The sequence below is a fragment of the Gigantopelta aegis genome, chromosome 4 (genome assembly GCF_016097555.1).
Source record: "Gigantopelta aegis isolate Gae_Host chromosome 4, Gae_host_genome, whole genome shotgun sequence".
Taxonomy (NCBI): Eukaryota; Metazoa; Mollusca; class Gastropoda; order Neomphalida; family Peltospiridae; genus Gigantopelta; species Gigantopelta aegis.
The window spans coordinates 64,829,291-64,844,626 of record NC_054702.1 but is presented as its reverse complement, the minus strand read 5'-3'; the positions used below and the strand labels follow the sequence as shown (position 1 = coordinate 64,844,626).

Below are 15,336 nucleotides of genomic sequence, written 5' to 3'. Positions count from 1 at the left end.
AGCTGTAACAACCTGGTTTAAGCCAGATATTTAGACTTATTCTGTATCTATGGAATATTTACGAAGATGGCACGAGTAAATTAGTTAGCAGCACGTCAGTGTAATTCCAGCTCTAGTTAATTACCAAATACTTTTATGCATATTTATATTCTCTAGAATGCATTATATATTGATGGAGATTGACAGCCTTATATGTCATTTGTTTTTCCTATCCATATTATACACAGAACATTAATTTCATCGTTTTGTATCCACGATTACTTTCTAATTGTAAGTCGCATGGCCAAAACTATATAGTGCTCAGTTAATTTCCAGGTGTACATGTGTACCTATTTCATACATGTGTACCTATTTCATAATGACTCTAATGTAGGAAAGACTCTTAATTGTAAATTTTACCTGTGTAACTTTGTAAACATTTCAGACTCTTGACATGACACAATTGTTGAACACCAAATTACTGGTATTCAAAACTTGTGCTATGCATATTAAAATTATCAAATAGACTTTGGAGGGTGTGTGTGTGGGGGGGGGGGGGGGGGGGGGGAAGGAGAGTATTTTCAAACCACAATTGCCATGAATTATCTGTATTTACTGGCAACATACCACACCAGCTAACAAACAAACTGTCATTAAACGCAGAACTCACTATTAACACTAACATAAATAGAATAACTAGGAGGCAGCACATTACCTTCAAGCATAAACGTTTGTCATTAGTTGTCAAGTTGTGTAATCATATGTATAATTTTATATACGGATACCATCCAATAAACCAATTTCTTACACACCTGTTAGTGAGAACATCATTATTTATGTTGCATTTAAAGACATACATTTGACTGCTTTTAGGTAATGACCCAGTCCTTGCAGCCATTCCTTCAAAGCCTATAACCAAGGTTACATGTAACTAGTTGTAAATCAGACCATATGGATCACACGTTGGCAGACTTTAACATTCATAATACTGTAGTTACACTTTATAATAGACACTCCATTAGGAATCAAATTACTTATTAACCCAGGGCTTGAACTTAAGAATTTGTCTCCTACAGCAATTCTATTTTTAAATTGCTATGGGTGAAATAACCCACCGATATCAATTTTGACACTGTCTATGGCAATTGTTTTAAAAACTGACTTTTGCAGCAAATAAACATGACTGAAAGAGTATTTTCCTGTATGTAGACATATTTCAAATGTACACATTTATATACTGGCAGATAATGTACACCAAGTGTATACATTTTGCAATCATTGAGGAGCTTTGCTGAAGGCACAACAGTGCCGTCAGTGATGCTCCCGGCCTACGGCAATTTATATTTCAACAACGGCAATTGACATCATTAAGTTCGAGCCCTGCAACCCAACTATAACCTATGTGAACTCAGTTTAAATCCCAATGAAGCTAATGAACAATAAATATTTTGCAAATAAATTAGAGGTATTAGATCTGATTCTATGAAGCTTTTTGGTAATCAGTGGTATATGTAGTCTTATAAGACCTTCTATGTGTAGCAAACAGGTTATCAGCACCATGTAGCAGGCACTAATCTAGAACTGAACAATTTCTTTCTTTTATTTTCTTACTTGTATCCAATTAAGGTTCAAGCATGCTGTCCTGGGCACACATCTCAGCTACCTGGGCTATCTGTCCAGGACAGTGCGTTAGTTGTTAGTTGGTTAGTGGTTAGTGGTTAGTGAGAAAGAAGATGGTGTAGTGGTCTTACACCTATCCACTGAATTAAAACTTGCTGTGGGTGGGACCTGGTACCAGGCTGCGATCTCTGTACCTATCAGCCTTATGTCCGATGGCTTAACCACGACACCACTGAGGCTGGTTACTGAACAATTAGAAATGACTTCTCCCATCCTGGAGAAAGGGGAGACATGTGATAAAAATAAACAATGTGAACATTTTTTGTTTTAGGTTCTAAATTATACACTCGGTTGAAATCGATGTTTTCTTATCAAATTAACTGTTGAAAGAAAACAATTGAATATTTTCATTAAAAGGAGGGATAGTATAAAGTAACTGGTAATTAATGTGTCATGTTAAAATTAATATTTTCGGGCATTATCGAAATAAATCTGACGAGAACTAAACAAAGCTTGACAGGTAAGTGCAGCATGTGTTGATGTACATTCGGTTTGAAGCCAACGTAAAACAAACTGACATGGTGTTTTGTGAGGAATGACATTAAACAATTCTTTCTTGTCATCTGTTGTGCAATTTTGCTTTTAAAACTTCAACTTGTTATGTACAATGGCTAACAAACTCATCATTTCACCAGTTAGTAGGCCTACATGCAGGGATGTGAGAGGGGCTGGAACAAAAAAGCTTACTGCGGCCGGGGTACAAGGGCCCCTGAAGGAAAATTGGTGTTTGCAACCCCTGGAACAGCCAAAAATTGCATTCAATGCTAACAAATCTAAACTGGTTATAACTTATAATATACAGCACACATCATAAACTTGAAACCGTGAAAACATGCAAATGAACCTTGTGTGGTCAACAGTATTGAACATCATGGTTTTGGGTGGGTTTTTTTTAAGACGAAATGGAAAAGTGCATTTACGTGTTTCTGCATAGCTCTCACACCCTTGTACATGTAGCACACAAATCAACACGGTTTGACATGGGGGAAATGTGATTTTCTGTAAACTGCTTTGAGTTGCTAATCACATTTAATGAGAATGTTGTCAACCAGAATCACATACTGGTCAAATTCTTTTGCATAGTTTGTCAGAATTTATTAACTTTTGAAATTCGTGTCTTCCAACACTGGTGTTTGGTCAGTCTGCGAATCTCAATAAGAGTGAATTATTGTGAGACAAATATCAATCTTTGGCATCTCCAATTCCGTCGGGATTAATGGCAAACATAGCCTCAGCTTCAGGGAGACATGGCGAGTCGTAGATCTTACAAATTCTGGTTTCTCCTCGACCTTTCCTCAGGTATAATCTAAGAAAAAAATAAATGAACAAAAATTTACAGAACAATAAGTCATCAAAATCCCCCCACCCTCTATCATTTGTTTCCATGTTAACAGAAAAAATATCAAAAAAAGAAAACTCCTTCATGGCAAAAGGCGCTACTAGACCACTAGATTGATGTGTGTACAAAACTTGGGAAGTTATCTTGAACAGTTATGGAATTGTGCTCTGTAGACAATTAATGAAACACTGAATTTGATCATTTTGGCTATTTGTTTCCATGGTAACAAAAACAAATGTTGAAAATGAAAAGTTCCTAATAGAAAAAGGCACTACTAGACCACTTAATGAATGTGTACATTGTTTTGTGAAGTTATCTTTTAACAGTTTTGGAGTTCTGAAATCACCAGTGAGCTGACTCGGGCCAGTTTAATATCCCTCGCAAATCACATTATACATTTACAAGCTGTCAAATAGCATTATAGCATAGACAGGTTTACACAAAACATATTATGTATTTTACCACTGACCTAGTTGTTGATGCATGAGCAATGATATTTCCGCCAATAGGTTTCTTTGGGTCAGCTGCAAACATAGACGCTCCATCTACTTGTGCCACCACTTGGTTTGTGATCAAAACAGCCACACCAAACTAAATAAACAAAATTAAATTAAGTTGAAATAGAGGATATTTTTTTATTTTTTTTGTCAAATATTATTTATATCTCATCGAGTAAAGTTTGCAATCATATCACATGAGTCGCCAGCAGCAAAATAGTTCCGACTTTCTTACAGTGAAGATAACACTTTCTAGTGATGATAACACATTTCAGAGTGAAATAGTGAAATGTTCACTCTAAACGGTGTTATTGTCACTGAGTGACTGATAACACTTTTATTTCACTGATATTTTAGGATATTTCACTAAATGTTATATAATAAAAATGTTATTCACTTGTTTCTATTTTTAAAACATTTTTTTTATTTATAGGCGACATCATTTGGGTTATATAAAGTGCATTAGGGAATACACTGATTGAAATATAGCTTTTGAAAATAAAAGGTTTTGGACAACAAATAAAAACAGCAGTTGAAATCAATTTAACAAGCAATACATTTGGATTTTTAGATTGTGTATTACTTTTACTGGACAAAACATTAAATACCAGAACTTAAATTTAAAGGTCAATTTGTTTTAGAATGGTTTGAAGGATTTAGTCATGTAATTTTTATGATCAGAAATATCTCGAATTAACATTACAGGCACCTACCTCATCTGCTAGCCGTAACAGCATTCTTAGGAACCTGCCCAAGTGCATTTGTCGGGCAGATAACTCTCCCCTGCCTGAATAATCAGTCCTGTACAATGCTGTGGCACTATCGACTATAAGCAATGCATACCTGGATTAAATAAATATTTGTTTTAAATATACAACATAAATCAAATACGGTAATTTTATTCCAGTTATCTCACCTATATCTAAAAGTGGTAGCAAAACATGTCAGAGTCTATATTTAAAAACTGGAAACTTATTTAATCAATGGCTATTCAAATTTAATGTCAAACATATCCGGATGCTCTAGATGAAATGAAAATGTTGCTAACTATGATACTTCATTGCAGAAACTCAGATATTTTCCAATAAATTATAAAGCATTACATAAAATCATTTCATAAAATTAAAGGGACAGACCCTATTTTTTAAACACTAAGGCATATTTGTCACTATTAAGAGTCATTTATGATCACTGAAATCAAACATTACTTATATTTTATTGTTTAGATTATCCATTTCTGTACAACCAAAGTGTTTCTGGTCATCATGGTGTTTCTAATACTACAAAATGCATGCTTCATATTTTTAAAAACGCATGTGCGTCTGAGAAGTAGCCGTTATGGAGTTGCGTTTTAGTCTATTTTTAAGGATATTTCAATGTCACAGACTCTTGTTTCACTCTGTTGTATGCAAATTTGTTATAGGTTTGTAAATTAACCAAACTTAAGTGTCCATCTTTACGGGTTGAAACTAGAGTCTAGATGAAAATTATGCCTTAGTGTTTAAAAACTAGGGTCTACAAAATTTGGAAATAAAATTTACATGTGGCAAATTGGGTCAGTGGCAGAACTAGCCCTGCACATGGTAATTGTAAGTCCAGTAGGAGATTACAGATACTGCTGGTGGGGAACCATTCTTTTATACATATATTGTCTGCACAGAGAAGCACCTACTGTACCATAATGGTCTGTGATATACCATACTAAATGAGCAAAAATTAATCCTCTGAGAATCAATGCTGTAACCAATCTCACATCAAGAAGACATTCTACTAAATCACAATCCTTCTTTAGCTGGAGCTCATCAATAATAGGGATGTGACACCCATTTAAAAATAAAAGCTGAACTGATCTTTAAAAGGCTTTAAACTCTATATTTTACTCAAATAAACATTATTATTTAGCATTTCATATTAAATCCAATCTACTTTATAAAAAAATTATATAATAAAAAGTAGCTAAAATCGGATAAAAAAAAAAAATTGCATCCCTGCTAACAAACACGATGTTACGTGTGAAAATGTACCTGGACTCTGCCATCATTGCTGCTGCCTGGATGAGGAGCTGGGACTGGTGGTCACTGTTATAGGCTCGGGCGTATGCCACGTTGTCCAGAACATCACTGCCAGACAGGGAGTACCTACAAGGAAATCAATACATGTTATAACACATGCATGTCAAATGAGCACCATTTCTTTAAAGGGACACACCCTAGTTATGTTTATTTGTTAACCATTACGGCGTTGTTTTTCGCTATTAAACCCCATTTTTCACAAATAAAATTGCACTTTACTTACATTTTATTATTTAGAATACACATTTCCATTCACCTGAAGCGCTTTTTGGTAATCCTGATGTAAAACCACGAAATGCATTTTGTGAATTTTTTCACAAGACGTGTTGTCGAGAAAAAAACGTTAAGCAAGCGAGGTCCAATCTATTTTTAGAGGGGATATTTCCATTTCAATGTCACAGATGTTGGTATATCACGTGACCGTTATCATTTTGGTTCGGTTTGTTTTCTCGTGCACGGTTCACGCAATCACACATCCGATTTGTTGTTGGGATTTGTGAGATTTTTCTTCACAGTTGTCAGTAACAATAAAGTTCAGACAAGTAAGTGTCTCAATACAAAACGTTACAAACCCTTAAAACCAATAATTTTGCTAAGTCTTAGAACATGTCCAGGAGAGGTGAAAAAGTCTGTGAAATTTGTCGTGATGTAGGCATTGTTGTGCTTCGACATCTACCGGTGACATCAGAATACTAACTTTCAAAATTACTTCAAGCAATTGGGGCATGGGGATTCCCATGGTATTTATCGATATAAAACCTGCTTTTTCACTCCATTTGATAAAAACGTGATCTAAGTGTGTTACAGGTTTGTAGATTAACCAAATTATAATTTATTTTCGCTAGATGGAACTAGGGTGTGCGGCTTTAAAACACCCGAAAACACAATACATTAGTTATTGTGTGTTAAATGAGCAATGTTTTGCTTAATAATACCCAAACACAATTTATCAGTTATTCGGTGTGAAATGAGAAGTATTTATCTAATAACTCCCAAACACAAATAATTATTAGTTACTGGGTGTGAAACGAGCAATATTTATTTAATAACACCCAGACACAATTAATTATTAGTTACTGGGTGTCAAATTATAATTATTTCTATTCTTTGTGTAGTAGTAGCAAAATGCCATTTCCATCACCCAATAGTATAGCACAAGCCAGCCTTTGGAATGGATTACAGTGATAACCCAGCAAATAAAATTAACATTATGCCAATATCTTTGGACAAAAACATATGTGCCAATAAGGGGCAGAATTTAGCTCAGTCGGTTGAGTGCTTGCTTGAAGTGCTTGCATCGCAGGATCGAATCACCTCGATGGATCCATTCAACTGATTGTTTTTTCTTTCTTGTTCCAACCAGTGCATCACAAATGGTCAAAGGCTGTGGTATGTGCTTTCCGGTCTGTGGAAAAGTGCATATAAAAGATCCCTTGCTGCATTAAGAAAAATTGTAGCAGGTTTCCTCTGACTATGAGTCAGAATTATCAAATGTTTGACATCCAATAGCCAAAGATTAATAAATCAATGTGCTTTAGTGGTGTCATTAAACAAAAGAAACTTTTTAACTGTGCCAATAAGCAAACCTCTCTGCAACTGCTAGAAGTCTCTCAGGACGGAATGTTCCCTCTGTGTCAATGTACATGGCCTTCCCTTCACCTCCACCCATGTCAATAGGCAGCTGTAAACAAACGACAAAAATTAAATATCAACCACTTATTGTCGGACTTAGTAAACAAGCATTATGAGAGTACTGCTAAAGCAATATATGTTCCATATTAGGCACAACACATTTTCTTATTTCCTTAGTTCAAGGGCTATAACTATGTCACAAATGAATAAATCACCATGAAAGTGAAACTTGATCTGTAATATAAAAAAATTCTTGATGTAGAAACCAGGCCTTGAATATTTGGAAAAAAAAATTAGGATTCCGCCAGAATCAAAAACATAATTTAATTTGGATATTTTGGGATTCCGTCTCATAACTGTATGCTTCCAACCCAAAATCTGGGATTCCCAGAATCATGCTAAATTTGCAGCCTGGAAACAAAAAGAAAAATCATTTCAAAATAACAACTTGGGTTTAGTTTATTTATTTTCTGTCACTACACCTCAGACTGATGCTCACTAATGAATTAAATTGTACTACCTCTGAAACATGCAGATCTGTATATAAAGATAATATTTACCTGACAAGTGACTGCTAACGTGTGACACAGCTGAGTCTTGCCAGTTCGGAATTCACCAAATACTTCTGTGATTGACCCAGTCTCCACACCACCTAAACCAGAAAAACACAAGATGTACCACAAAATAGTGATGATAAAAATAATCACACACACATGAACATTATTTTTATTTCTCTGGCGGTTGGCTTGTTTTGCCACTGATGCCACTTTGCAGGTTTTTTGTTTTTGTTCGATTTTTCATATACACTACATTGTTCTTTCTGGGTGAAAATTAAAGAAGGGTGGCCGTGCGGCACCCCACCCTTCCAAAAAAAACAAAAGTGGTGTATATATTAGCTGTTACCCAAGATAAATGATTTTAATGATCAACACTACCACTTCCGTTGTTTTTATAACTGGTGATATCCCCCCAAAAATTAAAAGTTTACAATATTTTATAAAGAATTGATGAATAAACAGAATGAAAGAAAGTAAAAATCATCAGTTACAACAAATTAAATCTGCAATTGACGACAAAATATCAGATGATATCATAATTACCGTAGTGGAAACGAAAGACAGAATGACCGTTCTGATCACGTGACAAATTTGGTTCCAAATAAGTGTTTTTTCAGTCGGAGATTGCCGAATCCATAAAAATAACATGTTTTCACTGCTCAAATAAAATATAACTTTTATTATGTGTATCAAACATACAAATGGATACAGGTATGGGATAAAATAAAGGCTGTTAAAAATACTGTAAAATTACGTTACTTTTACGTTCACACAATGCGGCTTGTTTCCTTTGATGTAGTGTGCAGACTGATCGATTTTTGTGAGTGAGGAAACAAGTGTGCATTTGGAAATACATGAGATAGGTGCTGTAAAATAAAGGAGGGCGGTAAAATGCAATAGCGGGGCAGGCCGCCCCTCTTAAATGGAGCAGCGAAAACACTGCACTGTATGAATACGAAGGACACAATATTCCATGCAAACCATCATTTTGTTCAGCAAATCAGTAGTCAAATAAAAAAAAGCTTCTCCTCTTTGTAACATCTTATTGCAAAATCAGTTGGTTTCAAATACTGTAAAGCGTAAAGTATTAGCGATCTTAAAATTTAGCTAAATCCAAATAAGTGACATATTAGCGACATAGAACTTTAGCAAGGTCAACATATCAGAAACAAAAAACCGAATAAGCTTAAGTTGTAGGATCAGCTGAAATAATGTTTTTGACACATCTTGACATTATATATGCATCTTGATTTAGTACAAAATTGCAGTAATGTGCATGCTAACTAACTAGTATTATTTGCTATCCTTTTGGTTTAATCAGTAGCATGTAACCATTGTTGTGCCTTCAGTTAATCACAGACAAAACAATTGCACAAACGATTTTTGGAACAGTGTGTTCACTGTTGTATGTCTCTTTAAATTTAGCGTCATGAAATATTAGTGTCTTGTATGACCTTGCTAAATTCGCTAACATTTTATGCTCACTAACTTTCCTGATTACTGTAGGTTTGAAAAGTCAGTGTTCCATGGTACATGTTAGGATTAGATTGCTCACTGGTTACACAGATATAATTAACTCAGCTGGCAAATAAGAGAGCATGGCCATCTTGCCTAGATCAATGGAGATTTTTAGGTGGGGAGATTACATCCAGAAGGCAGGGCAACAAGGCAAACTTCAACAAGTGCCTCAGTATAACCACAGCACCCATTCAAAATCAACACCAGGGCTAGCTCTGGGTCAACAAAACATTTCGCCAAATTATCTCTTAAACTTCCAAACTGTATAGATACCCAGTTATTTTGTAACTAAATATCAATTAATACTGGAAATTCGTTCGCCAAATGAAAATAAATTTCGCTAATTGTTTCTAAAATTTGCAACTGGCGAATTTGGCGAGTGCCAGAGCTAGCCCTGAATACGTTTGAACAGTTTCATGTCTTAACAAAACAACTTTCAGGTCAATTACTAACATGAAAAATAAGGCCTGTGTGGTCACGAGACTTGTGTTTAATTTCCAGGGCATTGCGACAACTTGCTGCATGGCTGCCGTTAAATTTGAGCCGGACTCAGGTAAAAGAGACGTGAACCTACAGTTTAGAAATATCGTCCTCTGTGTGCATACTGAAATTACCTTGTAAAAGTTTATCAAGTTCTTTGGATCCTGTGGTCACCTGAATAATTTCGGATCTCTTTTGATGGAATTCAGTAGCAGTTGTAAAACCCATGGGAACAAGTTTAGCTGCCTCAGCCTGTAATACAAACACACATTCAGAACAAAATCCGAATAATCACAATTATGTATGGTGGTGTTGTCTTGATCATAAAGGAATTTTCAAATTAACTGTCTATTTAAATTTATACAATCATGATTTTTTAAAATCACATTAACATGCCAGTTAAATATAGTGCATGTGTTTTTCAGTCTGATTATAAATAATCCATAGTTTTAACAATGCAATTTATTTGAAGAAAAATATGAGTAAACCTTTTACAAAATATTACCTAATCAATATTCAAATTATTATTAATTGTTGCTAATCGAAAATATTAAAAATAAAATGCTCTCTGCTTTTTACAGGGTTCATATACAACTTATATGACTATTTAAAATCGGTAGCAGGCAGGTGGGGGTGGTGGTGGTCAAATTCCTCTCCCCTCCCCCCACCTTTCCTGTCTTGTGCCCACGACAGCTTATTCTGAATGTGCACGTAAAACCCTATGACATGACATGACAACCTTTAAACCCCCCCCTCCCCCCTCATTTTCACTGATTTTTTTCTCTCCAATCAGTCATAATCTAATATTACAATATTCTGAAGCATTTTACCAATCTCTTCTGGCACTGTTTAACACATGTTTGAGAAATCACCAGCCCCCACAGAAGTTTTGGCTAGTGCCCCATGTATTATAGCAATACAGTTGATAATTTCCACTAGCCCAGACTAAAAATGTACTAGAAGTTCTAGTGTTACTTTAAATCATAAAATATGAAGAACAAGAAGAAGTTATCAACAGATTTTCATACAGCATAACCAGAAATTCCATGTTTATAAAATTATAATTGCAAATTTTGATATGACTTTCCAGGATTTTCATGGCCTGGAAGAAACCTGACGCATTATCAGTAAAAAGAAACACACACAAAAAAGTGGGAGTTATACAACTGTGCTTTTACCAGCAGTTTGTCAGCTTTTGCCTCACTGATACCCTTAATTGATAGCAACATTTTCTTAGGGACGAAGGCAACTGCTTCTACTGTGAAGAATCCAGCTTCTTCGAGTTTCTTAATGTCACTGCCTGTCAGACCATTCCCCTGTAACAATAAAACAATCAAGTACTAGCACACGTTTCCACAAACAATATTAACAAAAGAGCATTTTTGACAATTACATGAATTTGTTTAATAACATCTTGTTTTAAGAATTTAGTCATTAGTTTGTTTAATCTTTTAGGGTTGCTTTTTGTTTGGCTACAAAAACTTTAACTTGTTATCAAATGATATTCACAAATAGCTCATTTCTGGCTAGTTTATATAAAAACATACCCTCTTCTGGCAGAAGATCTACATGCATACACCAAAGCTACAGGTACACAATTGTTGTTTTAGGAGCAGCAAATTGATCACATTACAATAAAACTTTCAAAAAACTATATTTAAAACTTCATGTGATTGTTTGCCATTTCAGGAGTCTGATTTTCAGCTCACCCCGATTTTGCTTACGACAAAGACCAAGTCTGATATCACACAACACACACGTACCTCTAGTCTGACAATAGGCAAAGGTCCGAACGTTTCATCTTCTGCCTCCAGAACAGTGGCTGCTTGTGCAGCAGCTTGAGCTGACATAGCTTCACACTAAGTTGCTGTAAAAGATCCAGAAACAACCATTTAACATGAACTATAACATCGGTGCAGAATTTTGTAGTGAAAAATAATGCGTCATATGAAGCTACATGTAGCCCAGGGAAAATTTGTTCACTCATGATTGAATCAGTATTGCACTGCAATTCGCTGCAAAATTTGAAAGATCACTACACTTCTAAAACGTTAAATAGTAATCGCTACTCAATTTTCAACTGATCACTATCAAAATTTTGAAAACAAAATGTAGCCCGACATTACATGAAATCCTGCTAAATCATTACATACATGACCAATTCTGCGAAATCTACATACATGACCAATTCTGTGAAATCTACATACATGACCAATTCTGTGAAATCTACATACATGAACTATGCACCACATAAACATATAATTTTTATGTATTATTATTAATGTCACTGATTTGAGGTAATAATTTGCATTTTTATTCCATTTAGCAGAAGACATTAATCTTTGACTATATTATGTTCATATGAACTGTACATGTATGTATTAATTGGTCAAGGTGTCCCATATTCATGACCACTTCAAAGCATGGAAACTGTATCATTGAAGCCTGATTTTCAGGGGTTCTTTTTTGTTTATTCAGTGCAAGTGAAATATTGATTTATAGTGAAGTTATGGTATGATGTTGTATACAAAGTCAAAACAAGGGTGTGAAAAGTGACTGTCGTCAACCTCAGACCTATCCAAAAGTTGAAAACCGTCCCATTATAACAAGAAAAAGCTATTGCACTTGCAGTATGATGATTACATAGCTGTTTTTGATGTAAAATTCTTACAAACAAAAACAAATATATATTTTAATCATGGGCGCTATTCTGATAGCAGAAATGATAATGAGGTCTGTTTAAAAGTGATCAAATTATACACAAACATATAAAAGTTGTTTTTTTCATTTAATGATACCACTTGAACACATTAATTTATAAATCATCGGTTATTGGATGTCAGAGAGGAATCCCTCTACATTTTTCCAATAGAAGGGGTGCAGAAATGGAAAATATATCACTAGTCCGCTGGACCAGAACCAACTAAAATCTACTAGCCTGCCAGAATCTTTACTAGTCCCCCAGCCTATAGAACAATATCAAATGATAAATTATTATGGACACTTGGTAAGTGATCAACATCACGTGGAAAACGAAATCAAGTCCCTTACCAGTACCTTGACTGAAAAATCAATAAATTGTTTTAATATTCTTATTTATATATAATTTATAAAGGCAATTTTTTTTCCACATATTATATATATGTTTCATATAGATTAACAAAATTCAAGTGACATCCCATAATTATTTCAAATCAGCAACATACTTTTACAGGGTTTCTTCACAAAGAAATGTTTGGGTATGGCACTATGGAATTGAATTCAGAATATTTACATTAATTACAATGTGTGTGCTGAATGCAACCGCAATCGACAGAGCGTATCATATGGGGGGCCTCCCCTAAAAATAAAATGGGTTAGGGTTAGGTATAAGAAAATCATACAGTAATGATAGTCATTAATTTTGTCAAAAAGTCAACTTAAAAAAAATAAAATCTGACAAAACATTTGGGTATGGCACAATACCGGTTTTACCCTCTGGCAGAAACCCTGTTCGTAAACAAGACATTTCTGGGAAGTATTGATCTTTGACCGGCTGTGTTTCAGTAATGTTGATCTTGCTCAGATCGGAACTCCAAAGTCGTCTGTTGTCAATGTAGCACATGCATTGTGTATTTTGAGCATTTGTTTGAATGGTCTGGAATTTTGGCATGGCTGATGCAGAGTCGATGCAAAAGAAAATAATTAATAACAAAATTTGTCAGGATCGCCCGTCAGACTAGTATTTGCATTTTTCAACTTGTCCATAAGAATTTTTACTCACATTTGCTCTGATTTAGCGAGCAGGAAAGTACTTTTTTTTGTTTTGGAAGGACTTTCCTTTGGCACTGTCACTAACCCTAACTCTATTTATGATAAGTATTTATAATGTTCTTTATACTTGACAGTGCCAAAGGAAAGTCCTACCGACAAGCGCTTTAGCACAACCAGTGGCATAGCCCGAGTACTCTGACTGTAAGAGAGCTAGACGGACATTTGGACATAAATACGCTCTCATTACAGTCAGAGACCAAGCTATGTATTTTTTTGGCAATTCCTGACAACCAAAAAGTTGGCAAAGATTTCCGCTCTAATACCACAACAATCCTATGTTTGACGTGAAATACCTTTACATCGATAATTTTCGAGTTAACTGATTAAAAAAAATCCACATATTAATCACTAATACACATAGTACAGAAAGAAATCCGACAGCACCCACATTCAGCTACGCTTCGTGACACTCCGTCGCAAGAATTACAAAGCTCAGTGACCTATTTTGTGACATAGATCACGTGATCGCCCACTGGGCGATTCCGCCTAGTAGACGGAATGGCTGAGTGGGCGATCATGTGACACAATGTCACGATATAGGTCGGCGAAATTAGAATTCTGCTGTCCGGAGTTTGTTGAAGCTTAGCTGAATGTGGGTGCTGTCGGGTTTCTTTCTGTAATGTGTGTATTAGTTATTAATATGTGGATTTTTAAAAATCAATTTACTCAAAAATGATCGATATAAAAGTATTTAACGTCAAACAGGATTGTTGTGATATTAGAGCGGAAATCTTTGCCAACTTTTTGGTTGTCGGGAATTGCCAAAAAATACATAGCTTGGTCTCTGACTGTAATGAGAGCGTATTTATGTCCAAATGTCCGTCTAGCTCTCTTACAGTCAGAGTACTCGGGCTACCAGTGGCAGTGATTTAATTTTAACCCAGGACCACTGCTAGGCACTCAGCACTAGGCTACGTTGCGTTCCATAAAAATACAACTGTAACGGGACACGTATAAACAACCCTTAAGAAAGTAAAACAGTTTCTCATTTTTGTAACATAAACTGATTCACATCTGCTTACCAGAGAAAGTATATTTAGTACTACAAATTTTAAGTGTTCTTGTTTACATCGTCTTCACTTCTTTTCATATTCCCGCCATCTTTCAAGAAATTGTCTGGGAATTCCTCCTTTACAATACGAGATCCGCATTGTCTTCTGTCTTCGTAGTTTCCTCATTTGAAAGGAACACTCGCAAAACAAATAAAAAAGGAAAGCGACGTCGGCTTAAGTACACAGGTAAACACACTTACTAATTTACTCATTGATTTAGTCACTCACTCGCTCACTCACCCACCCACTCACTCGCTCACTAACAATCAATCAAATAATCAAACAACCACTCACTCACTTAATCACTCAATCAATCAGCCACACATATTGGTTAACATTACAAAGATGATTTAGTTTAAGTTGGGTGGACATATGATGGGGTTGGCTCCCTTCCACCGAAGCGAGCGCTGAGTGCGTGAAGGAAGACTAGCTGGAGAGATACGTGTAGGGGTGTCCTGAAATAACCAAACCGGAACCTATACTCAGCCGCTTGCTTAGGGGTTATCCTGAAATAACCAAACCGGAACCTATACTCAGCCGCTTCCATGGATATAATAAATTCAGTGTTGCTGACTAGTCCATCGCGAATGTTTAAGACAGAAATAAATCATGCATAAACACACTTATTTGTTCTGAATAAAGGCAAATATTAATTATTTACTTATTCATTTCTCTAGCTATGTAGAAATGTATTTTTTGTTTTCGAAAAGAAAAAAA

General features: G+C 35.3%; 1 protein-coding gene across 1 annotated transcript; it reads right to left on the bottom strand.

Moving 5' to 3' along the window:
- Positions 1-2,554: 2,554 nt before the first annotated feature.
- On the bottom strand, positions 2,555-14,694 carry LOC121372182 (DNA repair protein RAD51 homolog 1). Its single transcript, XM_041498465.1, has 10 exons — positions 14,590-14,694; positions 11,518-11,621; positions 10,933-11,070; positions 9,889-10,006; positions 7,760-7,851; positions 7,154-7,248; positions 5,520-5,633; positions 4,209-4,338; positions 3,468-3,589; positions 2,555-2,965 (listed from the first exon to the last, which is right to left on the bottom strand). Exons 2-10 carry the CDS (start codon positions 11,602-11,604, stop codon positions 2,842-2,844), a joined length of 1,020 nt encoding a protein of 339 aa, XP_041354399.1. The 5' UTR covers positions 11,605-11,621; positions 14,590-14,694; the 3' UTR covers positions 2,555-2,841.
- Between the last annotated feature and the right edge of the window lie 642 nt (positions 14,695-15,336).

What these genes read in the sequence shown, in the direction of transcription:
- LOC121372182 (XM_041498465.1), bottom strand. Translation starts at nt 11,604, where the DNA reads ATGTCAGCTCAAGCTGCTGCACAAGCAGCCACTGTTCTGGAGGCAGAA. An exon ending in CTTCTAGCAGTTGCAGAGAG is followed by an intron (nt 5,634 to 7,153) that starts GTTTGCTTATTG and finishes ATTTCCTTGTAG; the next exon opens with GTACTCCCTGTCTGGCAGTG. An exon ending in TGTTACGGCTAGCAGATGAG is followed by an intron (nt 3,590 to 4,208) that starts GTAGGTGCCTGT and finishes TTGTTTATTTAG; the next exon opens with TTTGGTGTGGCTGTTTTGAT.